This window comes from Callospermophilus lateralis, unplaced genomic scaffold (genome assembly GCF_048772815.1).
Source record: "Callospermophilus lateralis isolate mCalLat2 unplaced genomic scaffold, mCalLat2.hap1 Scaffold_84, whole genome shotgun sequence".
NCBI lineage: Eukaryota > Metazoa > Chordata > Mammalia > Rodentia > Sciuridae > Callospermophilus > Callospermophilus lateralis.
Window position 1 is genome coordinate 4722828 of NW_027516477.1, and position 25167 is coordinate 4747994.

The 25167-nt window shown below is 41.6% G+C and overlaps 1 protein-coding gene across 1 annotated transcript in view; it reads right to left on the reverse strand.

Annotated features, from left to right (window-relative positions):
- Positions 1-25167, reverse strand: part of LOC143386820 (alpha-1,6-mannosylglycoprotein 6-beta-N-acetylglucosaminyltransferase A-like) — a 101842-nt gene that overhangs the window by 56049 nt on the left and 20626 nt on the right. Inside the window, exons 2-3 of the mRNA XM_077108502.1 lie at positions 1697-1773; positions 219-308 (exon numbers count right to left, since the gene is read on the reverse strand). Of these exons, the coding sequence (XP_076964617.1) occupies positions 219-308; positions 1697-1773 (167 nt within the window). The remainder of the gene's footprint in view (positions 1-218; positions 309-1696; positions 1774-25167) is intronic.

The window sequence follows — 25167 nt, forward strand, 5'->3', positions numbered from 1 at the left end:
GAAAAAGTGAACAGCTCACTCAAGCCTGTTTTTCTACTAATGAAAAAAAAAAATCTTTTGAGAGGTGGGGAGAATAATGACAAAAAGACCATAGTTCCTCCATATAAAAACAACACTACACATTTTGAAACTTTTCAAATTCCAGGCTCAGCCACAAAACAGTTTAACCACACACATGCACCCCGCCAGGAGCCACAGGAAGTGAGCTACTTACCTACCTCACTGAGGTAAATAAAAAATGAGCAGGTGGACCCATCCACTCCATAGTCTGCGTAGCAGCGATCCGAGCGCCACATATCTTTCATCCACTGAAATGACAAGCACACACATGAACACCTTTCAGCTCTCCATTCCCTGGGCTCCTACCCATCTGCTGAGAGAAGGAGGGGGTATAAAGGGTGATAGCAGGGTGAATGGTTCAAACCATAGCTTAACAACAGAGCAAGTGGTTGCTGAGCCACGATGACCAGATGTTCAACACCTGGAGCACCCACAGGAAGACACTGGCTTCAGCTAGGCCACAGCTGTAGAGTGAGGCCAGGAGAGGCCATGCCTAGCAGAGTTTTATCAAGGCCAAATGCACATCTTCTGGAAACTAGGGTTTCACCAGTGCCTGAAACACAGAGTGTGGGCAGGTGGGCCTGAGTGCAATTTGAGCATTGGGGAGCACCTGCTCCAAAGGAGATCAGCAAGTGCTTGCCAGGTTGGTCTCACAGTCATAACTGCAGACCTAAACTGAAACTTCTCCCTGAAAGTTACTGGGCAGGCTATATAATTTTCTTTTTAACTATAGACTTTATGTTTTAGAGCAGTTTTAGGTTCACAGCAAAAGTGAGTGGACGGTACAGAGCTTCTATGCACCCTTCTCCACAACACAGCACTCCCATCAACATCCTGCATTAGAGTGTTACATTTGCTATAATCAGTGACCTACATGAACACATCAATATCAACTCAAGACCATCATCCACATTAGGCTTCACCTTTGGTGTTGTACATTCCATAGCTTTAGATAAATGTATTATAGCATGCATCCACCATGAAATTATCAATGGGATAGTTCATTGCCTAAATAATCCCTTCTGCTTTACCTCATGTCTCCCACCCCCCCAATCCCCTGGCAACCACTAATCTCTTTACTGTCGCTATGGATTTTTTTAAAAAAATGTAACATTGGGCTGGGGCTGCAGGTTGGTGTTAGAGAATGAGCGTAGCATACATGAGGCATGGGTTGGTCCCCAGCACCAAAAAATAAAAAATGATAACTCTGAAAGAGTGGCCCAGTATCGCTGGGTACTCACCACAAATGCAAATGTGGCACCAAAATTATAGCCTGGATTAAATGATCAGGAGCCTGGGACTAAGAAGGCAGGGAGGTAGGGGTAGGGGGCAGGTGGACACTAAGAAACCCTCACAGGAAGCACCCACCCACTAGAGGCTGGAAAAGAAAGCAGCATTATGGCAGGCACCCAAAGCGGGCCAGGCTCTTCCAGTGTGACCATGGAGGGTAAATGTTGACTAACTCCATGGGGTTGGCATAAGCAAAGAAGGGTCATGATGGCCACAATGCAATACTGAAGGATGGAGGCACCCCTTAAATAACTCACTTCCAGGTCTCACTCACTCATTTGTATCTGGGGGGGTGGGGTGGAAGATTGAGGATGATGGAAATGAGCAGGTGATGCTTCAGCCTTACCTTGATCTTCCCCTCGTAGTGGGGGTAGCCATCCATAGGAGGCAATACACATTTTTCTCGAGCTCCATTAATGATATCTAAAAAAATGAAAAACAACAAAGGATACCATCAAGTCCATAAAATATACATGCCTAACATCCTTGTCAGCAGAGAGACAGGAAGAGAAACCAAAATAAGAGATGCCCATCATGGCAGCCAGGTTCTGACCCATAGAACCTCACCAGCTCCAAACATGTTTGATTGGTCTGTGGTGAGGACCTGACTCCAGGAGACCCCACCTACAAGATGATGACCTCTGACTGGTGTGCCTTGGCTCAGAACGGTGAGTAGGCTGACCAGTGTGCTTGCTTAGAAATTTGCAAGTGAGAAACAGAGAACCAAATGAATGGGGAGCAGGAAATAAAGCCATGAGATTAGGAGTGCCTGCCAGGGCTGGGGGGTGGGGGGGCATCGGAGGCCACATGGGCAAAGTGAGATCATGCAGAAACTTCATGCAGTCATGTGTATGAGCTCAAGAAACCAACAGGAGACAGAAGGGCAAATAGAACTTGGGTGCAGAGGAGCAGAGAGGCACAAAACACCTGCGCCATCTTGAGGAATTCCCACTGTGGTTCCAATAGGGACAGCTCCTTACAGATATTAGATTTCCACCAGGATTTCTTTATTGCTTTATATATTTTCTGACCACAAATCCCATTTATAGTAACTAGTACAAGTGGATTCCGCTTCCTGGTGACTATAGAATCAAAACTGAAAAAAGAGCAGCATTCTTACAAGAAGCTTATAATCTAAAGAGAAAGAGTGAACAAGAAACTGAACGGTATAGCTGACATGATTCAGGACTGGGCAAGAGAGGAGACCCAACTCAATCTCCAAAGCTCAGAGAAGGCCTCCCAGATCCAATACTAACTTAGCTGAGATGGGAGGACAATGTGGGAATGAGCCAGACAATTTAAAGATGTCTTTCAAAGTACTGAGGTGGGTCCAAATGTAGGAACCCACTTAGGCTGGAAGGAAAATATGTGAGATACTGAGAGGTGAGACAGATGAGACAGGCAGCGCCCACACAGGAAAGACCTCAAATGCCACGACAAGGACTTTGGTCTTTTCCTCAAAGAACAGCAGAGCAATAAATAGTGAAAGGTTTTAAGAAGTGAATAGTTATAAACCGATTTTTCTATAGCAATGATCATGCTGGTTGGAAATCTGGATGACTCTATCTGCTTCATTCTCATTTTGTATCTATATTTTCCAGGAAGGTTTGGAAAATGTCACCCTTATTTCCTACCAGTGGTTTTCTATATAAAGAACTAGTCAGAAATCAGATCCCAAATTGCAACATTATTTGATAAATAGTACCTTGGTGGTTATTGGGACTAAAAGAAGAAGTTAGCCCTACAGAGGATCTTAGCTGTACCTAATCCTCAAAAGCCACATCTTTCGAAAGTCTGCAACAGAAATTCATGACTTCTTGATCAGGCATTTCACTGGGACATCTCCACAGGAAGAAACACCCTCCTTATCAGGGATCAGAGGCAGCGTCTACTGGCAGTCAAAACGAAGTTACTTAGATTGTCGGGGCCTCTGTTTTGTTATCTATAAAATGGAAATGGCTGTTGCTCTATTTCTTCTAGCTCTTACTAGCCAAGAGTTCAGCCTGGCTCAGCCACTTTTAGAAATGCATTCTTTGTGTTTCTTCATGCTCTGCCTGCAGCTTCCCTCTCCCACTTGCTAGGGCACAGAAGTCACTAAAGCATGGGCTGCTGCATCAAAGAATACAGAGTACTTCCCAATGACTGTGACTCCCATCAGTGTTGCAAATCCTGGTTTTGCTGGGCAACACTTACCAAGCTGCTAAACAGTAGCAGAGGTCCTGAGAAATTAGGAGTCTCCAACAGTTGCAGGATGGGGTGATCAGATGTTTTTGAAGAGATATATAGAGTGAAATGCCCAGCCCCCTACCTCCACTACAGACACTATTCTACTTCCAGAGTGTTTAGAGACCAGAGGCTCCTGACTTGAGTGGCAGGTAGGGTGGGGTGAAGCAAATTCATTAGATGGTCCAGGAAGTAGATAGAGCCCTGGGGCTGGACTATGAGTACTCTTATTGAGAGTTTCAAAAATATGTGATGGCCAAGGTCACTAAACTTTTTCTAAAACACACCCAATATAGGCAGTGTGCCACACAGTCTCTCTCTGATGTAGTAGCCACACAAAAGAATGGGTGGGGCCACACTCTAATATAAATTTATTTACAGAATCAGATACAGACCCTTGGGTTTGCTCTGCTAGGAGACTCCCCAAATGAGATTCATCCTTTCTGTGAACACCTGCTGAAATGATTCCTTCCCCAAGACTAAGGACAAAATATTCAGGGGAATTTTACTACTAAGCTTCAGTCCCAGCCCTTTCTATTTTGAGACAGGGTCTCCTTAAGTTGCTGAGGCTGGCCTCAAACTTGTGATCTTTCTGCCTCAGCCTCTCAGGACACTAGGATGACAGGTGTGCACCTTACTTGGCCTGAAGCCAGTCCTTCTAAGGATCCCTGCAGGAATTCCTCTGCCTCTTCTGTTCTCCGCCCACCTTCCTTTATATAGAACTCAACCAGGGCTTGCCTCCCTGAAAACACAGTCCTCAACCTGACCCTCTTATGCCCGGTTGGGTTTAGTTGGATTTGGCCTTGCCCTCCTTTGGGCTTCCCTGGACTCCTGTGTACACCTCTCCACCACCATCTGCTATTCTCTTTATATCTGTCCATCTCCTGTCCCAGGTCATGAGGAACACGAGAAGCTAATATCTTTTTGCTGGGTCACCAGGCACTCAGTGAATGCTGTTTGAATGAACGCAGGCAGGTTCCCGTCTTTCCCTCGATCTGACTCCTAGTCTGGGGAGGAGACTCCAGCTAGGCCACAGTTTTTAATCTTCCTCTTGACAGTTTATCAACAAATCTAACAGGGTCTCCTCTGTGATTCTATTACCTAATAGATGAATTTCCTGTCCCTTATTTTGTGACACAGTGATGGTTCTGAATACACAATGGGTTTCCAAAGGCTCTAATGTGCTACAGGCTGTGGGGTGGGTGGAATCAGAGTGCAATAAACAGAAGTTCCAGCCTTCTACCACAGGGAAGAGCTGCTCCCTGAATCCGACCAAGGGCAGAACCTTCCATCACCACACAGCTCCTGAGGACTCTGGGCTTTTTCTCAGAGGACAGCTCCCCATTTTGTTTCCATCACAATGAAAAAAAAACTCAGTAAATGTTTTTATTAGTTTGTACTCACGGAGAACTTTCCAACCTGTGGAAGAGTCTGTGATCTGAGTGTGGCTAAGAAACAAAATCTTAATCTAGTAAAGGTTAATGCTAATGCTTTTCAGGGGATGCTTGTAATTACTCTATACAAGGTCCCTTCAAAAGAGGGGGACAGACCCTGCTAAGATGTCACTAGAACGTTTTCCCTGCCATTCACCCAAGTTCTCTCTCCCTGCCATTTTTTTTCCATATGATGAAAGGGCAAAGAAATACAAAGAGATGTTAATATAAGCAATGAGGCTCAGTTCTTAACTGTTGTTGAGGATTCAGTTTCACCTCTCACCTTCACGAAAGCCAAGCTACATCATTGTGGTTCACCTAAAACTTCACCTCTGTACTGATTCTACAGAACTGTCACCCAGCTGTCAACAGAACAGGCAGACTACGTTGGTGTGAAAATTCCTCTGTTTTATAATGGTACCCACACAGTGTAGAAAGTGCTTGGGTACTGGGTTTAATCTATGAGAACAAACACTTTCTGTCATGCTTAGACTTGGGAAGAACACACAATACAGAGGCAGCGGTAGCAAATGGAGGGGTCCACACACATAGATGCGTGCTCCTGTGAAGGGTAGGCAGCATCTCCTGACTGCCACACAGATGCAGCTACGCTGGGAGACATGTGCACAGGGCAAGAGCAGCATTAAACACACACTGACAGGAAACGATGACTGTGAACCAGATAGATTTTTTTTCACTCATGCTTTCCTTCCCATCTGAGGGCAGAAGGGAGGGAAGCAGGGAGTCAGGACACGAATAAGGAGTAAAGAGGTTTTAAAGGAATGGAGGAGATGGAAATACGGTGATATAAGGCAGGAAGCCAAGGTGGATGGAGGACACTAACAGGCTTATGCAGCACTTGTCTTTCTGGAGTGTTGTCGCACACAGGATCACATTTTAGACAAGGGAGATGGTGACCTCATCTTATAGATGGGAAAGTAGAATGTTTAAAATCCTCAGCACCAACCTCCAAACTCAGCCCAGTCGATGTGAACCTGCTGCCTGCTGTGTGCTGAAATGGGTCCTTCTGAGACATAGTCTGCACCTTCTAGAAGGTAACCACCACGTGTGTGGAGGAAGGGACCTTGTGTGGCATGTGGAAGGAGGGGTCTCATGGGGGGATATGGGAAGAGGGACCCCTGTGTGGGAGGTGGGGACCCATGTAACAGTAAAAGAGGTACCTGTCAGCCTCCTGTGGTGGGGGGGAGTGGGCAGGATTTTTGTCCAGGGGTCCAAACTCCACAGGCTTTTTCAAACAACTGAATGAACAAATGCAAAAAGTCGTAAAGAGCCCAAGTTCCCATGAAGTGGAGAGGAACGTTTCACAGAGAAACAAGGGACCAGAAATCCTCTCTCCTAATCACTGACCCAGCAACTCTGAGTTGTGGACCACAGCCTAGGGAACCTGGGCTCAAAATGAGGCAAACAGCAGCAGGAGAAGACCCTTTTCTGCTGGGAGAGGAGATGTGGATTGCTGATATTTAAAGCTTCTTGGAATTTAAAAAGAGAGCTTGTGGTTTTTTGATATGATCTTAATGAATCATTTGTTAACTGTCCTGATGCTTTTACAAGGTTCATCAGGTACTATACAATTGATCTCTTAACTACCCCGTTTGACATACATGCATATATATATTTTTAAGACATCAACTCTTGACTATGCAGCATAGTTCAAACATCTACTGCACACTGAAGTTAATGATAACCAGTCCTCGCTGCCGAATCAAAGAGATCTGGAAATAAGGTCACAAAAAGAGTCTCCCAAACAAAAGAGACTGAAGTCAGATGTCAATCTCAATCCTGATTCAGACAGTGCTTATAGGTGGGATGATGCATAAGAAACTCAATCAGCTCTGGGTGATGATAAAGTGATGAAGGAATAGAGGAAAACCAGTGGTAGGGAGAGGGACAGGTATCTGAAAGTGAGCCTCACACAAAGACAGGTATTCAGAGTGAAATTTGATCTACCATGAAGAGAGGTTGCTCTGCCAAGGCTCACTTTTCTGTACATCGATAACAGTAAAGAAGACAAGTGTTTGAAATGACATCTTAGAAAAGAATTCAAAGGACATAGTGTCATTGGCTTTTTTATTGAGAAACCCCCCAGGTGTCTGAGAGGTTAAGAGTGTCTGATCCCTCACCCTGAGTGAAGAGAGAAAAGGGGCAAAGGTAGAAGAAAGATGAGTTTAAAATAAACCTCTCAAAATTCAAAAACTGATGGCCATCTGTTTGCTCCTGGAAGTGTCACAAAACCCAGTTTGATCTTCTCACCTTTACCGACAACTGGGATCACCATCCACACTAGCACGGGCTCCATTCAACTCAAAGGCACTTCACCCATAATTCCTCTCCAATGATAAAAGGTCTCCAGGGATTCTGTCCTGTGTGTAGGACAAGGTGGCAATTTCTCCATGCACACCTCATATGAACATGCAGCTACACTTATCAGAAGGCCCCAGCAAAGTGCACCCCTGTGAACCCACACTGCCTCAGCATCTCAGCAACAGCCAGGAGCTGGCTGGATCTGCACACTTGAGACCCAGCTCTTGCCAGCATCTCCATCAGCTAGCTTGGCTACAGGAGTGAAGAGCAATAAAGCCAACAGAAATCAGCCATGGTAAAATACAGTCTCCAATTAAAATGACCTCACTGCTCATTCTCAGTTTGCAAATACTCACTTAGGGCTGCTTCACAGTTTCGCTATGAGAAAAGTAATTTAATTTCTATAACTGAGCCATGTACACATATTTCAAGCAGAAGACTCTACAGTAATGAGAAGGTCCTTGATCACCAAAGGAATGGGGCAGCCAAGATGTGGCTAACAGGCAAGACTCTATCCCAGAGAGTATAGAGCTTGAGTATCCCTTCTTTTAAATGCCTGGAAGTATTTAAAATCTGAGAGATTTTTCAGAATGGAATATTTGCATAAACTTCTGGTTAAGCATTCCTCATCAGAGAATCCCAAATCAAAAACGTCCCAAAATTTGAAAACTTGGGGGCATCATGTCAACAACTGAAAAAGCTTAGGATTTTCAAGTATTGTGGACATCAGATTAGTGACGCTCAACTAGTACTGGACACTCTGAAAAGGCTTATAATATTTTCTTGTTCTTTTAGTCTAAAAAGCTGTGAATGCAATTATCCCTGTGCAGAGGAATTTTGGAGCTGCAAGAGACTTCATATTTGTCAGACCTTTCTTTACTTAAAACTCTTGATTCATAAAACTACAGCCTAGAGAAATGAAGTGCAATCCTCATTCATTGATGTAACAAAATTTATCACGCACCTTCCCTGTGCAAGACACTGTGAATGTTCAACCCAGGACTTTGTCTTCTGATTCAAATTCATTCCCAGCATTCTGTTTCTAGGAATTTAAAAGACAAAGAACCAGTAACAGTACCATATTTGTGTTCTGCATAGGAAATTCCATGAATCAACACAGAGGAATAAAATAACAAATTATTTTTCCCTTCTGTAAAAAGCACTTCCAAGGTCCTTGTGGATTTGTTAAATGGAAACCTAGAGCTCCACTGTTGCCCATGTATGAATACTATGGAAGTAATGGAAGTCAACAAGCATATAAAAGTACATTGCCAAGTACAAACATTGTCATAATATTTCCTATCATAATTTGGCCAAATAACCTCAGATTATTTATACTACCCTTGTTCACATATTCTTTCATTATTTTTTATAACTTTATCTTCCTAATTAAGCTTCCAAAAATTAATGAGGTTTTTCCTTTTCTTGGTAAGTTAGTATTAAGAACAGGACCTCGACCAAGATTCTCAGTATGAGAGACAGGACTTATACACATCCATGCACTACATGCATACACCAAAACTCCATTCTGATAAGCCCCAAGATGTTGCTTCTAGACATGTCCACCCAGAGAAAAAGGTGCATATCACATGGTAGGCAGAAAATAGATAGGGTTAAATAATTGCCACTCAAATGAAAAAAAAAAAAAAGAGCTTATCATTAGACATCAGGGAAAAACAAATCAAAAGCACAGTGAAACAGGAGTTCACATCAATTAAAATGACTATAATAAAAAATTCAGATAATAACAAGTATTGACAAGGATAAGGAAACATTAGCACCCTCTAACAGTCCCCAAAACTCTGCCATTGATTCATTCAACAAACCCTGGACTTAAATAAGCATCTGTAATGACTTCAGTACCTTTCTAAGAAGTTAACACAGCAATAAAAAACACTCTCTACCTTAAGAGAATATAAAATGCTGTGGCTACTTTGGAAAACACTCTGGCAGTTCCTTTAAAAGACAGAGTGATCATTTGGACCTAGCATTTCTACTTCTTGGTTTATAAAGAACAAAAGCATATGTCCATGCAAAAAAAAAAATTTGTACACAAATGTTCACTGCAGTCTTACTGTTAACAGCCAAAAGTTAAACAATTTAAATGCCCATCAGCCAATGATTAGATCAAATGTGATCCATTCGTAGGGTGGAGTATCATTCAGCCATAGAAAGGAATTAAGTGCTAACATTGATGAATCTTTAAAAGTTCATGCTAGATGAAAGCTAGTCACAAGAGGCACTCATTGTAGGGTTTCACTTAAAAGAAATTCCCAGAATAGGAAAATCTATAGAGGTGGGAAGTAGATAAGCATTTGAGGGAGGGGACATGGAGAAGCAGAGGGAGGATGATGGCTAAAGGGCACAAAGTTTATTGTGGGGTGATGAAAATATTATAAAATTAATTGTGATATGAGCAGTAGAACCCCCTGAATATGCTACAACTTTTTTGAATAGGACATTTCAGATGGGTAGTTTGCATGCTGTATGAATTCTATCTCAGTAAAGCGGTTACAGAGCCCCTAATAGTCTGCCACCCATTTGTAATGATTTTAATAGCTTCCTAAGAAATAAAGCAACACAAAATAATCTCAACCTCGAGGGTGTCTCGGATAAAATTTGTAAGTTGCTCCAGGAAAGGCAGTTAAAAGTCCAATGTCATGTATAGAGAGGGACTGATGCGACGATGAGGAGGAATAACAGGAAGAGGAAGCCCACGACTAGCGCCCAGGGGGATCAGTAAGCCTCCAGGGTTTCGAAGGCCAATTGTGAACCTCCCAGTTTATATTTGTAGTTATATTTATATCTCCCAGAGAGAAATACAGATACCTAGATTAGAAAACAATTTGATTGCCCCTCATTCCATAGGACCAGATTACTTAAGTACCCAGGCACATAGTCAGGGTCTCTTCTGCAGGTAGGTGTGAGGTTAAGATTAAATTCAGGACCAGTACATGTGAGAACAAATGTCAAATGACCTCAAATTTCAGGACAATCTGCCTGGCTGAGCTATTGTTTTGACACCCCCCCCACCCTCAACAGTTATCTATAGAAAGGTAGCAGAACTGTCCTTTTCTCTCAGTTTGAATATTCTATTGTGAACATGAAATTTAATTTGTTATCTGAAGACTAGGAAGAGAAAGCAGTTGGCCGATTTATCTGAATATTTAGAGCAAGAATTCTCAACCTCAACTTCACACCCAGGATCACCTCAGAGAACTGCATTTACAATTACATACCATGGAAGGGAATTTCTATTGAAGAGGGACTGCAGATATAACAGGGGTCTCCTAAGATCATAAAGGAGCTGGAAAGTAAGTACTGCAGAACACATCACTTGGTGTTGTTTAAACAAGCATCATCCTGCCAGGAATGTAAAAATAAAGCAATACAGCTACAGACAACACATCTTCACAACTTCACAACTTCACAACTTCATCATGATAAATGACTGTTACTGATTTATGTATTTACTACACTATACCTTTGGTCATTATTTTAGTGTACTCCTTGTTATATTTTTTTAAAAAAGAATATGCCATGTTTTACTGGCAGCAACCTCATCTATCTCTTGTTTACAAGTGTCTCTGGATCACAACAAGAGGATCAATGATGTGGTTGACCTACACCAACTAGGTTTGTGTTCTTGTTTTGTTTTGTGCAGTCTGAAGATGAAATGCAGGACCTTATGCACTTGAGGCAAGTGCTGCACCACTGAGCTACACCTCCAGCCCCACAAGGTTTGTGGAAGCACACTCTATGATGTTCACACAATGATACAATCACTTAATGGCTGGCACAGTTCTCAAGAACATATCCCTATGATTAAGGGACTGATGACTGTAATTGGTCTGGGCACTGGAATTCCTGAAAGTCTCTCAGATGATCCTAGTGGGCAGACATGGTTGAGAACCATGACAATATCAGAATAAAATTTGGACCACAGGTGACAGAGTAGGGTCTTAACCTTTTGTATTCCCTGAACCCCACTGACAATCTGATGATTGGGTATTTCCTTCAAATAATGCAGGAAATGCATGAAATAAAACACAAAGGATTTAAGGGAAACAAATTAGACTTGTTATCATAATACGTTAAAGTTGCAATATGGTAATATGAGTGCCTCTTTATGAATACACAAAGTTATAAGATCCAAAAATGGGTCAGTTATATACCATCATTTTGAAGTTGTGATGACTGAAAAAAATATTTAGAAATCTCTGCAACAATAGTAATGTGATATGGATTCACAGATAACAAAGGTCAAAGTATTCCTGATACAGCTAGTCTCTATATCGGTGGGCGCTACATCCTCAGATTCAACCAAGCACAGATTGAAAATATCCCCCTCAGGATATTATTTTTGTACAATTTTTTCTTGCCATTATTCCTTAAACAATACCGTATAACAATTATTTACATTGCATTAGTGCTTATATGTCATCTAGAGATGATTTAAAGTACAGGGGAGGATGTGTCTAGAATGCACTACTTTATATAAGGGATTTGAGTGGCTGCAGATTTTGGCATCTACAGGGGTCCTGGAACCAATTCTGCTCAGATTCCAAGGTATAACTGTTTTACTTTAGTTTATGCCTGTACCCATAACTGAAGAAAAGGCCAAATTTTAATGAGAACTTGGTCCATAAAAAAAGGGAATTACTTCTCACCACCTAAGTTCACAGTCTTTCCCGTACAGAGGAGGGGAAGAGGAGAGGTGAAAACAGACTTATAGGACTTGCTCACCCTTGCATTGATTTGACCACCTTCAATAGAAGGGAGGAAAAAAGCCAATAATATCAACCTCATCAAGTGCTAATTTCCAGTAGACTATCCCTCCTTTTTCTCTTAAATAACTCCGTAAAGTTTCTTCAAGACATGAAAAATGTACATTTCCTGAAAATTAACTATACTGTATGTTTTAATTACAGCAATATTTTTCAAGTGCCATGTCATGTGAAAAGATTCCTGTTTCTTCCACTAAAAAGACTCAACTGTTTTATCTGCCTGGAGACATCCATCACACAAGTGCTGATATCTTGGGACTTAAAAGGGTTTTTTTTGAAACTTTCTAGGTGTTTAATCAATAGGCTCCTTTTCATATAGTGCTATGCTGCCTGAATAGATTCTGAATGTTTTTCCCCCCATTTAATCTGAATTTAAAATAGCATTAACCATGTACTGAATGGCTGTTATACTTTGGGTACGGCACTAGGCTCTTTTCTTAAATTATTCTAATGTTCACATCCATCATCTCATCTTACTAATGAAGAAATAAAATGATTAAGAATTTCAAAACAGTTGATGTTACAAAATCATTTTCTGAGAAAAACAGTGTGTATATGAAAGAGAGAACCCAAGCTACATTAAAATTCGTGTTTGAAATTCCAGCTATAAATTAAAAGGTACTTATTTTTAAGTAAGTAAATAATAAAATATTGTCCTGGGGTAGGAAGGAGACATCACTTCACTTTTCCTAGAAGCAGACAGAATTAAGTGGCTCAAAAGTTGATCTTTCTTCATAGCCAAACTTTCCTAACTGTAGAATGACTTCTCAAATTTCTTCCATTCATGAGTAATACAATGTTCTTATAAAAATTCAAGAGTCAATGGCATTGTCAGACCCAGAATGCAGGCATATGGCAGTCAAAACAGCAGTCACCACTCTGCAGAGGCCAAAGAAGGTCAGCTGCAGACGCTAGTGCCCAATAGACCAGGAGGCACTGGCCCATGTAATGTCTTGAACAAGTTAGGGAGGTTCCCAATGTCTCATGTCCATCAAAGACAACAGGAAGGTTCTCATTCATAACTACTAAGAGACTTTAAAAATGACCCTACTCAAACACTTTAATTCTAAAAGTTCTCAGAACTCATTCCCTTCATCATGATAAAAGAAGTGGGGCAGGATGAAGTGGAGTGACATCAGTTTTACTTTATGCCCGCTATGAAATCAGTTCTTCATTTAACCATTTAATGGGGAGGGGGAGACTTATTGCTGAGAGCCATAGCCAAGTAGGAAAGACGCATGGCAATTTCCTTGTCAGCCTACCCAATGTTGTTTAGAGGGAGGACTCTCCATTGTGGAAATGGGCTTGCCTTTTACCCAGGTCATTTGCAGTGACATTCCATGAAAGGTGACCTTGCTCAGGGATTAGGGCGGATCTGGGTTTAGGGCGGATCCGGGTTTAGAGTGGATCCGGGTTTAGGGTGGATCCTGCTGGGAATAGGGCACCCGCTCCTTGAGTTCCCGCAGGATTCAGAGAGTATTTGGGATGCAGAGCCCAGTGGAGGTGTGGATTTTCCCAGAATGTGGGTGTAGAGTGCCGGTGAGAGTTCGGGAATAAAGAGTTGCTGTTTGAATCTACAAGGCTTTTGTGGTGGCTCAGTTATTTTGTGCTGAGCCAGACTGTGGCAACTTATCATTAATGAGTTGTTTCAACACTAACCAAAACTATAAACATAACTAAGAATGCCCCAAACCCTCCGTAATGCCAGATAAAGAGTTGAGAAACGAAATCAGGAAAGAAAGATCACACGGAAAAGACCAGACTCACCAATAACATGGACATGTTGAAGACAGTCTTACAGAAAAATCACAGCACTTACCTTATATTCTCAAACCACTTATCCCACCAGGGTGGAAATGTAGAAGAGGCCAGAGCTTAAAAACAAATGGAGGCATGGTATGTCAAGAAAGAACTGGCATTATTAAGTCCTAGTAAGTTTAAGGGACTTTCACAAGCATAACTCCTTTATTTTTTCCCAAAACCTTATCAGATCAGTAATCACCTCTCCAATTTATAAATGAAACTGAAAGTTAGAGCAATTAAGCAACTTTCCCAGAAGAAACATGGTCAGTAACAGAAATGAGAATTGGAAAGGGTTGTCCTTCCCCTGAGACTCCTTCTCCTGCCCCCCACTCCCCTCAGATCTTCTTAGTTATTTTCACTTCAAATTTTAAGACTCGGGAAAATTGTATCTCAGATTCTTAAGGATGGGAGTGGTGGGGGAGAACTTTCCTAGGTCATTATCTCTTGGAGGATAAGGGGAAATATCAACATATATCCAGGAAGGGAGAAGAGGAGGGAGATAAAAGCAAACTGATTGATTTAAAAAATAAAATAAAATTAGGGAGGTTGAGGTGGAGCCCAGAAATTATACATCCTGAGTATTCAATTTCTAAACAGGAATATTTAGCAAATCATTTGTGAACATCTGAAAAGATGATCCTACAAAGAATAATTGGTAAACAGCCAGGCACGCCAGGGTAAACCCAGGTCCTTTCTGGAAGGGATGCTTAGCCTGGTCAACCTAGAGGTGGTACAGACTCATGGTCTCTGTCTCAACAAGCCATCCGACATGGTCGCCTGTGAGACATCACTCTCAATGGCCCAAGGACATCTAAGGCCCTCCCAACCTTCAAAACCTCCTTCAAAATCATTTTGATCATATATCCCTTCAGTCCCAAATAAGCATTACCCTAACACATTTAAAAAAAATGTATATATATATATGTATTACTGCCAACGTATAACTAAGTAAAATTTAAGATTTTAATTTTTAATGGTGAAAAAATGCAAGTTTTCTTCTCCCCTGAGCACTAAATGTTAGAATTCACTGCCCTGGACATGCAACAATGCAGGTCTTAGGCCCAATGATTTCCCTCCACCTGAGCCACCTCCACTGCCAATGACAGTGACTTGCTCTTCACCATGACAGTCCTGGAATCATTCCTTTCCATTTTATCGTCATCCATGCCTCTCCCCTCCATATTCTCTTAGCCCCCTGGACCATCTACTATCAGTGCCTTCTTCTCCACATCCTTATCTTACCTCTCTGATCACCCCACCAAAATCCCCACCTTTTAACAACAAATTATGGCTTTGCTTCACAATCTAACTTCCCTTCTGCACTCAGGGAGCTCAAAAAAATAAAATAAAAATAAATGAATGAATATAGAGTACCTACATAAACAATGTGACCAGGTTAATGAGGCCCTGGTTTTCCCCAGGTCGCATAATAATTCAAGACTTTTCTTGTCCTCAGCCAACTCCATTTCCCTTCCTCCTCAGCCAAGCAGAACATGCACTACCTTCCTTCCTCCCACCTGCTAATTAATGGATCTCCCTCATTCTCTTGTGTGTTAAAACATTCTCTGAGCACACACTGTATGGTCAGCATTTCCAGACAGGACCAAATCTCACAGTGCTTCCTCTCCATAAGCAAGAAAGTACCAGGGACTAGGCAATGCTGAGAATATAGATCTTTACAAAATAGGGAGCAAGCATGGGCAGAGGTAGGGCTCACCTTACTCCCTGCTCACCTCTGCTTTCTCCAATTTTTTTAAAAAAATATTTGCATTAAAATTCAAATAACATACTTAGAAATGTATAATTCATATGGGGGAGGGATGTTCAGCTCAACGGTTGAGCATGTGCCTGGCATGCATGAGGCTCTTGGTTCCATGCTCAATACCAATAAAAAATAAAGTGTACAATTCAGTAGCATGTAGTACATTCACCTTGTTGTACAACCATCACCTCTGTTTAGTTTCAGAATCCCTGAACCTAGTCTTCCTCCCCAGGCCCAGGAATGACACTCATCTGTTTCCTGTCAGTGAATTTATCTTTCCTGGACATTTTATATCAATGAAGTTAGCAATGCCCTCTCCAATTCTGAAACAGCTCTGCCCTTCCTGCTTTGTTCCTCCAGTCTCTCTCTCTTCAGTGCTTTTGGTCTGCGTCTCACATCTGTCCAGAAATGCCCAGTCCCCTCCTGCCTATGCCTTGGAAATCTCCCTGTGAACTGATCTTGCCTATGAGCAATTCTCTGACCCCTTAAAAACAATCCCATACTTCCTTTGACCTTCTTCCTCTTGTCAGTACAGGTCCAACACCTTCCTTCCCTTCTCAGCCTCTGATTCATTCAGCAGAATTTGGGAAGGTCCTCAAAGATTTCCAAATGGACACAAGCAATAAAAACTCGAAGGCCTTATATGTTAGTCAGCTTTTCATCATTGTGACAAAAATACCTGACCAGAAAGAGGAGCAAAAGTTCATTCCAACCTCCCAGTTTCAGAGGTTCAGTCCCTGGTCAGCCAAATCCATTGCTCTGAGCCCAAAGTGAAAACATCATGGCTGAAGGGCATGGTTAAAAAAAAATGCTGCTTTGCTGCTTAGTACAGGACAGCCAGGAAGCAAAGAGTTCCAGTGTCCAGGTATAAAATACAATCCCCAAATTACACCTGTAATGACCCATTTCCTCCAGCCACGCCCCACCTGCCTACAGTTAGCAGCCAGTAATCCATTCAAATTATTCATTCTTCGAATGAATCAATCCACTGATTAGGTCACAGCTCCTCATAATCTAATCATTTCACCTCTGAACAGTCCTGTATTAACACAAGAGTTCTGGGGGAACGCCTCATATCCAAACAACACCACCATATCTCCCAGGTGCCTCTGGTCAAATGATGTATGTGACCATGGATAACTGGTGATGAAGTGTCTCCATGCCTTCTCAATTTTCTTATCTGTAAAATGGGAATCAGAATACTACTGATTAAATTAAATTATAGATGAACACAATATCTTTATTTTGTTTGTTTATTTTTATGTGGTGCTGAAGATGGAACCCAGTATCTCACTTGTGCAAGGCAAGCTATCTGCCACTGAGCCAAAACCCCAGCCCCCTCATTGGGTCTTTTTGAAGAGTAGATGAGTATACAGAGTACCCAAAGTGCTCAAAAAAATGTGTGAGGCATGCAGTGAGGGTTCAAAAATGTTATCACCAGGGTCAGGATTACCTATCTCATAAAACCCTTGGCCCTGCTTGCTCAGGAATGGCTGCTTTAGCAGCCATTTTTCAACTTTGGTGGCCAACTTCTTTTCAATGTAGCCTATAAGTGCAAGAATTTTTCAAAGGACTGGCTCTTCCAGGGTAACACTTTTTCAAGGTGATATCATCCATTCTCCCGGCTTTCACTGCTACCTGATGCTGACAAGGCCACAACCCCCCATTTATTCTTGTCTTTACTTCCGGGGCTCAGTTCTGCACCTATATGGGAACACCTCTGCACACATTAACACCCCCAGAGTGCCTTGAATAAAGCGTTCCCTGAATTAAGAATCATCCTGACCTTGCACTTCTCACCACCTCCCTGCCTGCCACCCTTTCCCCTCCTGACTTGAGTTTTCCATGATCTCTCACCAAGACATCAGCCTGCCCTTCCTGTCCCATCGTATTCTGTACCCTGTTTTGCATACAGTGGCAGGAAAAGCCATCCAAACTCCAAATCTGCCCAAGCCACACTCCTCCTTAAATTCTTGCAGGAGTCTACTCTCCACTGTTCTCAGGATCAAGTCCAAATGCCTTCCCAGGGAAAGCTGTCCCTAAAGTATCCCATCTATGAGGTGCTCTGGGAATGCTGACAGCTCAAGGCAATGCTAGAGTCAGCCCACACAGCCCCCTCTGCTACAATGCCTTTCCACCAGAGTCTGCCAGATTAGCAATGAAACGTGGGGTACATTAGTTCACCTCTAAATGCCTTAGTTTCCTCATGTGTAAAATTAGAACAGGAGGGCCTAACTACTACTTTCATTTTTTTGGTAAGATTGAGAGCTAAGAGATGTAAATTGACAGAAAGGATCTATAAAACAGTCTGGTACATCATGCCTGCTTTCTAAGAGTTAGTTATTCTTCCTGTAGTTGGAGCAATGGGAAGCATTTATGGTGGGTCACACTCTGGATGGGGATTCTGGAGCTGTAGTCGCCTTTGTGCCAGTGTCTTAAGTATAAGACCTTGGTAAATGTTTATGGAGCCAGCCAGGTCTTGGAGAGCCCTTCAAGAATAGTTCATTGGCTTAGCACCAAAGACTTTCAGAGCTTAAAGTCACACAGGATAACATCTGACCCAACCCTCCCACTTTGGCAAAAGAGGCAGAGGCTTACCAGCTAGTTAGTCATAGGGACCGGCCTCCAGATCTCCTGACTTCCTGGTGGGTGTCTTGTGGTGGCCTAATGCAAGCAGCTTCATGTCACCCCAGCAGCCCAGCTGTTTTACATCTTCAGTCTCCCTCTTGAACGGCCGCTGCTCACCACCCATGCTCTTTTCTTCCCTTGGTTCCCTTTCTCATGCCTCTCCTCCAACCTAGTTTTGTTTTTCTGCCTGTCTTATGGTTGGGGGTTCTCATTCTTCCAAAGAAATGTCTACCCTTTCACAAAGTGAACCAGATATGGGTATGTTCTTCATGATGTGGCTGAAACAAAGCATGGGGCAGGTGCAATCCCTGAGCCTTCCAGTCCCCCTCCAGGACTTCCTGATCACTCCCAATGGGAGGGAGATTTTTCTTCATCACCAGAAAGTTACATTTTGCTACTCTGGGATTCAGATGTTTTAGATACTCCAAGATTCCTAAATAGTTGTTGTATGGTATTGTTTGGGGAATAAGAACAAGAAAAAGAAGTCTACACATGTTTGGAACAGAAACTATTTTTTCCAAAAAGTTTTTTTCTGAATGGCTGAGGCTTGAACCCAGGGATTCCTGCATATCACACACATGCAGATCCCACATTAATCTAGATATACAACAAAGGGCAAGTAATGGCTCTCAGTTCAAAACTGTATCCTAAAGTTTCAACCACATACATAAATTTCGCCCATCCACCACTTTGCTCTAGTTTCCAAGAAGTGGCCTCTACATGGCCTGTCACTTTGGCACTGCAGACTGATGACAAGTGGCATTCCAACAGGACTTTTATTTTTTTCAGGCTGTGGTATTTACAGAACTGCTCTACTCTGAAACTTCTGCTTGGACACTTCCATAGGCTTAGAAGGCAGCCAGTGAACTTAACACTGTGAACAAATAAATCCTGGTATGCTGCATAAAGCTCTTGATTACTTTCCATGGTTGGGTTATAATGGCATTTAAAAAGCCTTGCACTTCATGTATCTTTAAGGCTGAGCCTCTGCTGAGTTGTCATGCACATGTCTGACATTCACCAGAGCACAAAGCTCATCACAAGCCTGAGTGGGGCAAGACGGGGAATGTAGTTACGTTGAAGGGCTGGGATTTTTAGACTACATCTCTTAGAAATGATTATACCACACAAATTTGCCTTGACAATAACAGCCATGGACACAGTGCTAAAAGTGGGTGGTAAATTTGTATGCACATGCCTTACTACTTAAGAATTTACTACAATCCAAATCCTTGGGTTCAACATCTGTGGATTCAATCATCCATGATAAAAAATATTTGAAAAAAGGGCTGGGGGTATAGCTCAGTAGGAAAGCATGTGCATAGCATTCAGGAAGCCCTGGGTTCAAGTCTCAGCCACTCAGAAAAAAAAAACATTTTGGAAAAAAAATTTCTGTCCTGAATACATGTAGACTTTTTTTCATGTTTTATTCCCCAAATAATACCATATAACAACTATTTACATACTATTTACATAGTATTAGGTTTTATGAGTAATCTAGAGATTATTTCAAGCATGGAGAGGATGTGCATAGGTGAGATATAGACACTATGCTACTTTATGTTTTGGGTGCTGGAACAAATAACTTCTGGACACCAAGGGACAACCAAATGTCACTGTCTTACTATTGGCTATAAAGATGTTTGCCCTGGATATGAGATGTTAGGAGTCTTACTTTGTTTTTCTTGTAAATGCTAAGGCAGATCTGTTCTTTTAAAAAATAAATGAAAAACCATTTATTTTAGAAAAAGAAAAATTGCCTGCCTTCTTGATAAAACACTTTCTACACGAAAGATCTCTAGTACATCTTTCTCTTGCCAAAAACTTTTTACCTAGCTTAGGGGTGTTTTTCTTTGGCTCCACACTTAGAACAGGACTCATCCTCAGAAGGGCATTTGACATGCACCACATGAATTCATTTGTAGATGGGTGGCTTGAGTAAACAGCCTGTGATGGAGAACAGGCAGGCTTTAGAATCAGAGATCTGCATTGAACCCCCAATCAGCACCTGATTTGCAGGTGATCTTATATCCTTTAATGTCTGTTATCTTAGCCTAAACATTAATAGCACCACTTTTACCTCTCAAAGAGTCCAGGTTTCAATGATAAATTATGTGGTCACCTTGCTTATTATTGGAGTTACTGCAGATAAGACTCTTCACACAGTCTCAAGTTTATTAAATGAAAACAAGGGAATCTAACTGTCACAAGCATGAAATCAGACAATGTGCACAAGTCTTGTTTCCAGAGTGTCTAGTGTTCCCCAGAATACCAGTTTCCATGCCCAAAAGGTCAGCTCTCAGGAGAAAGTGTTTATCCATACACATCATGGACTCACCTCTTCCGGGCAGGTTGAATATAGAACCTGTATTTCCCACTTTTTATTGCAATAATGTCTATAAAATAGGAATGAGATCTGGGTCCACAGCTGCACATTAATTCCATCATCCACCTGACTAGGAGATGACTCATTCATGGATATTTAAATGCCTACATTCTAGATCATCTGGATTTTATTTACTCAATCTACAAAGGTGGGGTTAAGATCAAGTCAACCCAAATCAAACCTCTATAAAACAGGCTAAGTGAATGTGGTACAGATACAGAAGGCTAAGAGGTCCTTTGAAGTAAGTGTGATTACCACCTCTTAGTCAATTGACTTTGGTGAGTTTCTTGCTTTTTTAAGCCAAAAACAGCTGGCTATATAGATCCCATGGAAGAACAGCTTGTTTAAAAAAAAAGGATCTTAGATACCGCACTTTAAAAATGAGGCCTAATCATTCACAGTCTCAAACATGAATCTGTACTATCAATCAGTGGGTACAGAAAACAATAGAATTTTGTTATTACCACTGAGAGAGAGAGAGAGAGAGAGAGAGAGAGAGAGAGAGAGAGAGAGGTGAGATGCTGTCACTTCATTGCTAAGCTTGTTAAATACACATATGTTCTCCCTATTTCAAATGAATAGTAACAATTTCCACTTCTTTAAGAGGTGATTTATACTCAAGGAGAAATGTGAGTAATAACTAGATCAATAGAAAAATGAAGAAAAAAATCATGAGACTATTTGATCCCAATTTTCAGCATAATATTTTTGGAAACAAAAATGAAAAGTCATTCTTCCAATTATCATTTAATATAATTGTCCAAGGTATTTGTGTTGAATATGTGAAGGTCCTTGCCTACCATAACTTCTAAAGAATTAGAAAGGAAATGTTCAGGATTTTCATGCTCTAAACACAGACTTAGAAGCTATAAGAAGAAAAAGATGCTCATGGCATTGCAACAATAGCTTAGTGTCTGGAGGACAGTGAGAAACAGTGCAGAAAGCTATTCTGACAAAGTCACTTCCTATCAGCAGAAGTTTCCAGAAACAGAAAAGGGCTGACAGCACTCCAGAAATCCAGTTATAGCTGCAACACAGCACCTTGCAAGCTGGACTCACTGGGTAGCAAATTAGCAACCAAGTCAAGTACATACCTATTGACCTGTCTACCTCTACCCTGAGTCCTAATTTCTAGAGAACATTCTTCTCCCACATTAGCCATACACACAACCCCCTACACACATTCACAGGCAAGGAGCCATCTGCAAAACAGAGTAACTTCTTACAGTTGTGTTGGTTATTATGTAACTTAGAAGCATATGAAGAAAAAAATGTCTGGTTTTTCTCCCCTTGAAAAACTGAAGCAGAAATCACACTTCTGGTTAGAATTCACATAATCAGTATGTTTTTAAGTAAATGCTTCATGTACCTTATACAACTTGTCAATTTCACCAAGGGAATATTCTAACAAACTTTCCTCCTCAAAATATGATAGAAGAGTGAGTCACAAATATAGTTCAACTGGTTGACCAAGTCTAAGAAGAAAACTAGCCAGGTGGAGATAAGCTCACACCCACTCCACACCCTTGTCTGACAGCCTTGGGGAAAGCCAAGGAAGAGAAGGACTCCTGGTGACAGGAAGGGACAGGGGAGCAGCAGGCTGAATGTTTCACAATGCTCTACAATTTCTATACCACCCCCCCCAGAAGACTGAAGAGGCATATGGACCCCCTCACAGAAGGATTTTTTTCAATGCATAAAATACATAGGATCTCAAGAGGAAATCAATTATATTTAAAAAGTTGACAAAATACTTTTTAAATCATGATATAGTAATACATATACATGTTTATTTAGCACATTAATATCACTGTCTAGCAGCAGGTTTAACAACCACTATAATTTCCAAGTGGCGATGAGTATTGATATTTTAAGATATCTGCTAACCATGTACAGTGTGAAATCAAAATATTGTATATCTATTGGTGAAAAAGTCACAAATAACACTCATACTGCAGCAATTTGAGGCCAACATTTAAAGGTGAAAGAATTGCAGCAGGGTGCAGTGGTGCCTACCTATAATCCCAGAGACTTGGGAGGTTAAGGCAGGAGGATCTCCTCAGCAATTTGAGGAGATCCAGTCTTAATAAGAGAACTGGGGATGTAGCTCAGTAGCAAAGTGCCCCTGGGTTCAAACCCCAGTATGGAAAAACAACAACAACAAATGAAGGACTTGCTAAATTTTGCTACAAATTAGTAAGCATCAAAGTGCAATAATTTGCCACCAAAGCTCACAGATCTCCTTGAAGCCTTGCAGTGGGCTCATGTGAAAAATCATGTGATAATCTGATTTAATCCTTGCTATGATTTCACAATGGTCCCCCCCACTTCCCACTGTCCAAGTGGTAGAAATGAACAGTGAAGGAGGAGCCTAGTAAAAAGTAAGAGGAGGCTCTACCCCAGTGAATGGATTAATGCTATCTCAAAAGAGTGGTCAGGTCTCATAGGACTGGATTCCTTCCCATGAGAATGGATTGTGTGAGTTTGGCTCAAAAGTGAGTTTGGCTTTCTCAGCTCACACTCCCTTGCTTCCTTTTCCATCATGTGAGCTCTCTCACACACTCCCACCATGTGCTCTCACTATGTGATACCATCTGCCACGTTTTGATGCACTCAGGGGATCCTCACCAAATGCTGGCACCATGCTATTTAGACTTTGCAGCCACCAGAAATGTGAGTCAAATCCTCTTTATGCATTACCAATCATCAGGTATTTTTGTTGTAACAGCACAATGTGGACTAATATAACCTCCCATTCCTGTGGTCTTACCAGAATAATGAAAATACCCACAAGGGAGCCTTTGTCCAAAAACAACAATTAAACCACATATGTGGGAGAGCAGAAGGTCTGCACCAAGGAGAGTCTATGACATGTATGTGTGACTGGGAGAGAAGCAGTATGACTGGGACCAACATCTATATTATATTACTGATGCATCCAATGTATGGGTCACAGGTTGTTTCTTTAAAATGCTTGACATTAGCAGTAGTAATTCAGCTGAAGTATTGACTAGAAGGGAAAAGTTATTTTATAAACCATCTCCCCTAACACTGAAACCTATGGGACCCCAAAGCCTCCAGCTTATAGCAAATTTCCAATACTCCTTTATTGTCTAAAGTCAAATTATTACATAAACTATCTAGACATAGTTTCAAACATACTTGCTGAATGCCATAAGAATAACATAAATGGGAATAAAAGTAATTATGACAAACCTAATGTATTTCAATATGAAATTAGTTGGACAGGATTACTCTAGCATCATAATAGCATTGTTAGATGCCTGCACTTTATGTTAAAAAAAAGAAGGGGGGGCAGATGAAAATGTTAATGTGAAATGTGAAATGGAGAGTCACAACCAACTGAGAGGTTATAAAATCATCGCAGATGAGGTAATGCTATATGGGTGGTATGAATCTCCAAGGGTAACTTCCCCAACAAAACAGGGAGCAATCTTTTTCTTCATTGACTGGAAAAGTTGATGCCTTTTTAAAATGTACAAAAATGATGTTTATATGGAAGTTAGGTGTAGATTGAAGTTTGCTTGCCCATGATAACCTAGTTGTAGCATACAGCTTGTGGCACAAGACTGTTCTTCCCACATAGATGTTTTACATCTATAATGGTTTGGATCTGGAATGTCCCCCGCAAAAAAACTCATGTGTTAAAAAGCATGGTCCTCAATGCAGGAAGGTTCAAAGGTAGATTTTTAGGCAATGACTAGATAATGAGGAATCTGACTTCATCAGCGGATTACTCCATTTGATCAGTGGAGTAATCCATCAAATAGATGGAAGTAGGTCACTGGGGGTCATGCCCTGGGTTTAATCTATCTGTGGTCCCATCATCTTCGTCTCCCCCAACCCATCTCTCCCAGCTTTCCATCTGCCATGAGTTTAGCAGCTTTCCTATACCATCCCTTATGCCATAATATTTCTATCTCAGAGCTGGCTGACATGAACTGAGACCTCTGAAGCCACGTGGCCCAAACCAACTTCTCCTCCTGTTAAGTTGTTCTTGTCAGGTATTTTGGTCAGAGTGATAAAAAGCTGACTAACACAGCACTCGTGGTCCTCACCCAATAAGTGCTATAGCAATTCTCAAGGAATGACAATGAAAATTGCCCCCACAAATTTCTGAAATGCCTATAACCACACTGTTGGGTCTGAGGCTAGACCAGAGTCCCATCTTTAGGTCCCAACCCTGCCTACCTCTGAGTGATTTTAAGCTGGCACAAAGAGGACACTCCCTGGGTGACTGGGGCAGGCATTACAAGAGAAACCTTAGGCTTGTATAGCGGGTACCTTTACCCAGAGTTCTGCCCTTGGGAGAAGAAAAGCGGAATATAGTAGGGAGAGAAAATAAGCAGCCAGGCAAATGGAAGCAGGAGGAGCCTAGATCCCAGGATGCAGGTGGCTCCTGGAACCTCTCCCAGTCCCTGATGTGAATTCTCCACTTTGGCTGCAACAAGC